The sequence below is a fragment of the Daktulosphaira vitifoliae genome, unplaced genomic scaffold (assembly GCF_025091365.1).
Source record: "Daktulosphaira vitifoliae isolate Bord-2020 unplaced genomic scaffold, ASM2509136v1 Scaffold_4, whole genome shotgun sequence".
Taxonomy (NCBI): Eukaryota; Metazoa; Arthropoda; class Insecta; order Hemiptera; family Phylloxeridae; genus Daktulosphaira; species Daktulosphaira vitifoliae.
Window position 1 is genome coordinate 29,898,803 of NW_026099575.1, and position 9,334 is coordinate 29,908,136.

The 9,334-nt window shown below is 24.7% G+C and overlaps 1 protein-coding gene across 1 annotated transcript; it reads left to right on the top strand.

Moving 5' to 3' along the window:
* The first annotated feature begins 1,534 nt into the window (after positions 1–1,534).
* LOC126903472 (uncharacterized) lies at positions 1,535–3,425 on the top strand. Its single transcript, XM_050681627.1, has 2 exons — positions 1,535–1,691; positions 2,223–3,425. Exon 2 carries the CDS (start codon positions 2,323–2,325, stop codon positions 2,944–2,946), a length of 624 nt encoding a protein of 207 aa, XP_050537584.1. The 5' UTR covers positions 1,535–1,691; positions 2,223–2,322; the 3' UTR covers positions 2,947–3,425.
* The last annotated feature ends 5,909 nt before the right edge of the window (positions 3,426–9,334 follow it).

A 9,334-nucleotide genomic window follows, 5' to 3' on the forward strand; every position in this document is an offset into this window, starting at 1 on the left:
ACAGGCACAAAAAAAAAAATAAAAAAACACATCATAGTAAAATTAGCTTCGCATCGAAGCTAAAAAAAAAAAAAATTAAAAACAATATAGTAAAATTAATACATTTTCAGCTTCGCATCAAAGCTAAAATAAAATAAATTAGAGGAACAAAGGATAATGAAATGCACTACTATATACCCTAAAATAATGATTTTTAAACATTGGTAACATAAAAAATAATAAAAATGATCATATAACCCAGTATATGATGTGTATAAAATTGTATAGCAGTAGTATCATTATTTTATTGTTAAAAACAAAAAAATTGTGAGTGATATGAAAACTTATGTATGGAATGTTGGACTATATGGAAACGAAACATGAACAATAGGAAAGAAGAAAGAAAACAGTTTACTAGCTTTAGAGATTTGGTGCAGGCGAAGGGCATTGAAGATAAGTTGGATGGATCACGTAACAAATGAAGAAGTATTCAGAATAATTGGAGAAAAATGAAGTTTTTTAGAACATTTAAAAAAGAGAAGACTAAAATTCATAGGACATTCCTTAAGACACAATGGACAAATGACAAGAGTAATAGAAGGCATGATAGAGGAAAAAAACACAAGAGGCAGGCCGCCCTTAGAATACAATTAACAAATTCAAAAAGATGTAAATGCAACATCCTATTATGACCTGAAAAAGAAAGCGGAAAATCGAGATGAATGGAGAGTTGCTTCAAATCAGCCGAATGGCTGTTGACGAAAAAAAAAAAAGTGAGTGATATAAAATTTCATGTTTTTCAAAAATCTCAAGTCTAAAACTTTACTTAAAAGGTATGATATATATTTACAAATTTAAAGATAATATTCTTTTATTTTTTTAAATATATAATTAACTTTTATTATATACAGTAAAATTTTTAAAGAATGTTATCTTTGAAAAAGTTATTTGAATAAAACTAGGAAATTAGTTTGGGGAATCATACATACTTGTTCAATTTAATAAAACATAATTTCTCATTTTATTAGAATAAAGTGCAAATTGTTTAGAATTTATAATAAGACTATAAATTTATCCGGATTAATCTACTCCAAGTAATTTTTTACCTAAACCCGTATTCAAGTCTAACCCTTTTTGTAGATAAGTTTCTCATCAAATTTTCATAAAAGGTTTACCATTTAAATTTAATTATTTTAAAAATAACAAACAACCTACTTAACCTAAGTAAACCCCTATTATTTGTAAAAACAGTGATCAGGTCCCCAAAATAAATATCTGTCTACAGCACTATGATTTTTCTTTATTTATGGACATGCTTATTTCTAAAATGGAGGGGTCTAATGCCCCCTTGCTGTCATTACATTAAATATAAATGTAATAACAGATTATGTTATGATCATAAATTTTACTCCGAAATTAATTTGGATCTATTTTATGTTATGTTAATATTTACGAACAGTTGTGTGTTATCAAAATATTGACAACATTATCAAGGTTATCCCCGTTATCTATGCTAGTAGTATTAAAATTATTTAAATCGTTTTAATTTGTGAACTACTAAGTATTTTTCACTCAAGTTTAATTGAGCTTTCAAAATTTATCTGTTCTATTAAATGTTTATAATTTATGTTGTGCTTTATTATGTTTAATAATTAATAGTAAAAATAAAAAATATCATCATTGTTCTGAATGTATCAACTATGATTATATAAGTAAGATGAAATACTTAATTTTATTATTCGATTGTCATTCATCTAATATATACTAAAAATTAAAAATTATGTGCATTATGTCATACATAATTGAAATTTAAATAATACTCCTCATTCTGGTTTTGTTATTTTTAAAGTGATTGTAACAATTGTATTGAATCCAATAATAATATTTACTGAATTAATAATTTTTAATAAATTTTCTTTATTTATGAGAATGTTTGTCTAATTACAATTATAGTAAATTAATAATTTAAAATGATAATAATATAAAATAATTTTTACTATTTCAAAAAGAAAAAGTATACACGAATATTTAGTTTATTTTTTTATGGTTTTTAAGTTAAATATTTTTAATATGTTTTTAGTTTTAAATAAATATTTTAAATATATTTTTAATTTCAATAAATAAATAATATTTTAATTTTTGCAACAAAATTAATTGTGATAAGTATTATATAACCCATATAAAGTATGTTAACATTATTTTATTGTGTAAATGAAACCTAGAATTTATCTCTTTTTTTTCAGAATTTTTTTGCTCATTCTATTTGATATTTCACTATAGAAAATTTCAGTAATTAAAATAGCAAAATTCTAATTCAAAAATAATTCATAAATATAATAAATAATGTCTCTTCAATCTTTGGATTACTTACTACAACAAACTAAGGATCATGAAAAAAAAAATATTTCCAAAAGTAATAATAAAATTGATTTGCAAACACCATTTGGTTTGAATGATTTAATGTTTGATGATACTGAAGTATATTCTTGTGATCAACATTTAACATCAAATGTATTTCAATTAGAATCACAAAACACAGATGAGTGCTCTAATATATCTGACTATATAAATAAACATTTATCGTTATTAACAACAAATAATTGTAAGCTCAACAATAGTGAAACCATGATAAGCAGTGAAACAAAAAAAAAACCTAATGAAAATTTAAAAATTATTACCTCAAATATACCATTAAAAATTAAACAGTCTCATTTCATTAAAAAACATGGCTTGTTTAGCACAAAACCATTATCAAAGATGCGCTTATCTCCTCTACAAAAAAAAGATTCTGGTTGTAGTATCATAATGGGCCATATTTATCCTATTTCAAAATCAAACTCTATGAATGAATATCTTTCTAATGTTTTGATTGATACACGATCACGTGGATTTAAATTTAACACTCCTGCACCTGATGAACTTGTTCTGTCATGGATGGATATTGTTAGACAGATGCCTAACAAATAATTAAAATCAATATAACAAATTATTTTACTAATTCTATTGATTAAATATTAAATAATATAAAGAAACATAACTTAAAAAATAGTGAAACATGGTTGAATCACTAAGTGGTTTAAATAATACCATTTATGATTTATCTGCTGAATATTAACTTTTGAAATTTGAAGTAATTTAAATAAATTTTATCAATAGGCTGTGAAATTATGACTTGATTTTGAAATCAAAGATTTTTATTTTTTCAAAATTATATTACATAGGAGAAGCTAAACTATTTATTTCCTCATTTATAAATTAAATACATATTTATTTTTTAATTTATGCTTCAGTACGATATGCATGTACTTGGTTAAATTTTACATGTGTAATTATTGACAAAAGATTTTATTATCACATCTTACTTATTATTAATAATATATAATAACACAAATTTTTAACTCCGTACAGATAAAATTTATATTTATTTTAATTTTACTTTAAATAATTTGATTTTTAAAGTCTAATAATGAGCTTCATTAATGTTTAAAAGTGAAATGTATATATATATATATATATTTATATATGTTTGTATAATTTTTTTTTGCTGTATCATTTTTGAGTTTTATGTAAATATACTTATTTTAATCTAATTTTCCTTATGTATTAAAATAATTATTTTTTTTTATAAGTGAGTAATGTTATATAACCTGAATTTATTTTAGGAATGCATAATTATTTGTTTATTATTCCTCCTATTTTAAAAATTTTAATAATTCATTTTTTAATAGAAGATTAAAAATATGTCTATTTCGAAATTTTGAAATGATTAAAAAAATTTTTTATTTAAGAAATAATGTATAAATGTTTTTAACAAGGTCTAAGAATTTAAAAATTGTAAAAAAAAATAATAATAATAGCGAAATGAATCAAAAGTTATTGGATATTAATGACTCTCTCTGCACTTTTATAGTGTAATTTTTTAGAGCAGTGGTTCTTAACCTTTGTGTAGTGGCGACCCAAGATATTTACCAAATTTTCATGCAACCTTTTTATAAATAATGTTCAATGGCGGAATAAAAAATAACTATTGAGTACTCTTAATTTAATAATTTTTTGTACTCATATTACTTGCACTAATAACAGGTCATAATATTAATTACATTATATCTAAAAATAAACATTTCTTAATTTAAATATTTTTTTGTAAATAATGAAGAATTTAATGACTCCCTTGGTTTTGATGTTGCTTCGCTAATGAATCAATTTAAGCTTCTATAGAGTTAGTAAGAGAAATACACATCGTTGGTTCAACATCAAGCTTATTTCTTGATTTGATTTTGATTGTAATTAATGTCGAAAATCCGGATTCACATAAATATGTTGTTGCAAAAGGAACTAATTTCTTTACTGCTTCTTCGTAAAGATTAAGATACTCATTGCTTAAAGATATCCAAAATTGGTTTAAAATTTTAGTTTTAAAAGATTATTCTAATAATTTATCTGCCGATAATTCTAATAGTTGGCTCTCATTTAATAAAGATGATTCATGTTTTTCACAGGGTACAAAGGGGTTAAGAATCCACATATTGTTTAATCGAATATCATGTGATGGTGGGAAATACTTTAATATTTTATTTTTTAATTTCGACAAATGTGTTTTAATTACACATTGCATTACATTAATTTCATTTTTTTTTTAATAATTTTTCTTCAGACATGTTATAATATGATGGAAATATATCATACGTAGTTTCCTGAATTCGTTTTATCCAAAGATCCAGTTTCTTCAGAAAAGCTTCAACTTTATTATTACATGTAAATATATTAGTTAATGACCCTTGCATATTCAAATATAACTCATTGAATAACGATAAAATATCTGAAAGATACGCAACTTTTGCCAACCAAATTATATCTTGAAAATGGTCGGATAACTGTGAAATTTTTTCTCTTAAAAATACTTCTATTTCAGTTCTTAATTCAAAAAATCTCGTTAAAACTTTTCCCCGTGATAACCAACCAGGCACGTAGACATGGGTGGGCCTACCCCCCCTTAGATTTAATGTCGCCCAGGGCCGGCCCCCCCAAATTTAAAATTCAATTATTTTTACGAATTATCAATAATGTACTAGGCTTTATATACATTGAAATTATTATTAATTTATGATTACTATTGAGTAACACAGTTATTATTATGGCTGTATTTTCATTTTTATATTCATAGAAAGGGTTATTTGAAAAAGATAACGTTCTGGACGTAATAATAAATGGAATAGCAGTTACTCCAAACGTGGTTGTAGATAAATTTTTTTTAACTCCAACAAATTATAACAAACTACCAAGTATCATTGATACTTATTGAAATATGCATTGATTAGAATCTAGTTGATTACAAAATTCGATAGAGTAATACTCTATGAAAAATTGTTTGATAAATCTTATCTTTAATCTGTTTTTTATAATTTAGTAGTTATAATAGGTAATTTATTTGTTTTTGTTAATTTGTTATTTGCGTGCTCTAAATAATAGTAATGAAAATATGACTAAAATAAGGCAGGAATTGTTTTTAATTTTAAATAAAATAAATTTTACATTGTTTATAATTTATATTTATTTTCAAAATTATTTGTAACTTATTTGTTATTAGTATTTAGGTATAAATTATTTTTTCTTAATAGCTTAAAAGTTGAAAAATTAAATCAGATTATGTTTAAATCATTATTTTATTAGCTTCGATGCCAAGCTGAGAAGGTATTGGTTTTACTATGATGTGTTTTTTTTTGTGTCTGTTACCACTTTTTCTCAGCTTTCACCAAACCGATGTCTTTCAATGATACGTCAAAAGATCACAAATCGTATCTAATCGTTGAAATTACCCTCAAAAATTGAAAAAAAATCTCTCGTTCCCCGTAAATGGGGGAAACCTCCGAAAAAATTACAAATTTAAAAATCGTTAATTTTCGAAATTTTTTCAATTTTTTTTACTTAAAATTGCTATAACTTTTTTAAAAATAACGAAATCAATATAATTTTTATATAGATGCATGATATCATTACCTTTCATTTGGTATATTTTTTTTTTATATCTGACCCTTTACCTGCCCATAGGGGAGGATTTAAAATGACAACTTTTTCACAAAAAATTAATTTTTTCAACATGACTTTTGAAAATGTTCCGGAAAGTCTGACACTTTTATATATATATTAAATTAAAGCTAATGTAATGTACTTCATTATGGAAAAAAAAATTTCGGACTTGCGAATTGCGTTAAAAGTTATGGTAATAAATTTATTTTTTTTTTTTTTATTATAAACTTTCACTTTAAAGGACAAAAAAAAAAATAGGTTAAAAATTATTACTTTTAACATATTAAAAATCAATAATAACTTAAAAACAATTAATTATAAAAATAATATATAATATATAAGTAAAAAATAATTACTAATCTGGATATAATTAAGGAAGTAGAAGTTGTTGTTGCTTTTGTAATTATCCACCAATTTTTCAAAATTAAACACTATCTACAGATTTGCATCGAAGCGTTTCTTATGATAGTAATTTTAATCACTGTCAGATTAAATCTATACTGGACCCAACCCAATTATGCCACGTCCCTACTGTGCCACGACCTCACTGTTCTGGGTTTTTTTTTATATTTATCTGTTCATTACCATCAGTCATACTCAATGACTGTCTGAAAAAATCATCTATTGTTTTTTTTATTATAAACTTTCACAAAAATCAACCATAAAGGATTAACAAAATAGGTTAAATATGTCATTTATCATATTTTTAATTAATTATTTTTATATTTTTAATTTACATATTAATAATTAAAATCAGTATTAATTTAAAACAATTTTTTTTTATGTCAATACTTATTTTTTAATAATAAGTAATTCTATCAAAACTTAGAAGTGATAGAAAAAGTCTAATTAGAGATTTAAAAAGAGCGGGAAAAGTTGGAAAAGAAAAGTATATTTTTGTTTATTATAATTTCTTTGCAGGATAATTGTAATTAGTATAAACCAATAGTACTTAGTATTAAGGGTATAATAAATTAGTAATAATATGTATTTAGAGAACAGAATAATAATAATTGGTAATAAAGGGAGAGAAAATAGGAATAATTAGTAATTAAGGTTGTGAAATATAGTAATTAAAGGAGAGTAAAATAGTATCTAAGGGTAATGAATAATTAAGGGTGAATAATAAAGAGGAATTAGGGGTTATACTAAAAGTTAGGGGTATTGGTAATTAAGGGGGAATACTAAAAGAGTAGTTAGGGGAAATATGTAATTAAGGGGGTATACTAAAGAGTAGTTAGGAGGAGTTGGTAATTAAAGGGGTATTTTTATTAATTTGCAGATTCTGTAATTTTTAATTAAAAAAATATATAGTGTTCTATGACTATATATTTTGTATCTGTGAACGCTCAATCTCAGCTCTCGTTGGACCGATTTTGATGAACATAACATCAAAAGATCACAAATCGCATCTAGTAAGACATTACTTTTCAATATAATAATATAATAAAAATTGATCACTTGTGGCTAATTAATTAAGTAAAATTAAAACTATATAAAAAATATTATTAATTTAAAAATCTAAAAAATATTAAACTCAAAGCCACAAAAAATTAATGAAAAGTCGCCGCCAATACGTATTTCGGAAACAATGTTACCATTATCAACGCTAAACATATACTGACACCCCGACTAGAAAAAACTCCCTTATATACCCCTAGTGACCTTATCACCCAGTGACGTCATCACTAAGTAATATTATCACATTTTGCCAGTTTACACAAGTTTAATAATGAATGTTTCAGCTGGCCAAGATCCCAATTAATTAAATTGTTTTTATTTTTAAACATTTCTATTGCTTCTCTGATATTAAGTTCTTTGTAATTATTTACGTTTTTAATTAGTTTTATGGTTTTAATGGAGTGATTATGTGTCAATAAATGTTCAGCCACTGGAGATTTCTCAACTTCTTGATTTTTAATATTTCTTAAGTGCTCTTTAAACCTGACCCCTATATTTCTTTTTTTTTGTCCTACGTAATATTTATTACAACTTTCACATTGTATTTTATAAATACCTGATTTCCCCCTTCATCTACCTTATCTTTAGGGTTATCTAATAAATCTCTTAAATTATTACTCTTAGATGTTACCAAAGTAATACCAAAATTCTTAAATATTTTAGTTAATCCATTTGAGATGCCCGGNTAATTTTTTTAACTTCAATCAATATAATTTTTTTATATAGATGTATGATATCTTTACCTACCATTTGGTATATTTTTTTTATAAATCTGACCCTTTGCCTGCCTACAGGGGGAATTCAAAATGACAACTTTTTCACAAAAAATTAACTTTTTCAACTTAAATTTTGAAAGTGTTCCGGAAAGTCTGACACTTTTATATATAACTTAAATTAAAGCTAATGTAATGTACATTATTATGTAAAAATAATTTCGGACTTTATTTTGTCTTCATGGTGAAAATGGCTACCAAATGCAATTATTGTGTGAAAATTCTCGATTTTATTTTTTATATTTTTAACTTTATAATGCTATAACTTATTGAAAAGCGTATGGATCAACATAATTTTTCTATGTGAAATACTATTTTTTAATAATCCCTTTTTCATTCGACATACTTTATCTTAATCAGGATATTAATAAGGAACTAGCAGTTTATGTAGCTTTTGGAATAATCCACCAATTTTTTAAAATNTCAGATTATGTAGCTTTTGGAATAATCCACCAATTTTTTAAAATTAAACACTATCTAAAGATTTGCATCGAAGCGTTTTTTTTTTATAGTGATTTTAATCACTGTCAGATATCATTATACTTGATCCAACTATGCCACGTCACCACTGTGCCGCGACCCCCCTGTGCTGGGTTTTTTATAATACTGTAATAGTTAGTATACTTTATACGAAAACAATTTGTTTTTAACCAACCAATGGGAAAATTTTGAACTTGTAAGATTCATAGAATGGGATACTGTCTAAGGAGGAGTGGAGAGAGCCCCCCCCCCACAAGCTTTTCATGGAAAACAAATTATGGAAAATGATACAAGGGCCCAAAATTGTTGGCCAATAAATGTTTTCTGGCTACGTGCCTGTAACCAACGTATATGAGAATGAAATATTACATTATTGTAAACTGAACCAAATTCTTCACACATGACAGAAAAATACAAGAATTAATGGCTCTTGCACGAATAAAATTTATAATTGTTGTACATTGGTTTAAAATATCATTGAAATTTCCACCCATATCTTTTACAGCTAATTGTTCTCTATGTATAAAACAATGAGTGAAAATTAGATGTGCATGTGCTACTTCTTTAACGCGTGATACTACACCTGAATGTATCCCTGTCATAGACGTTACGCC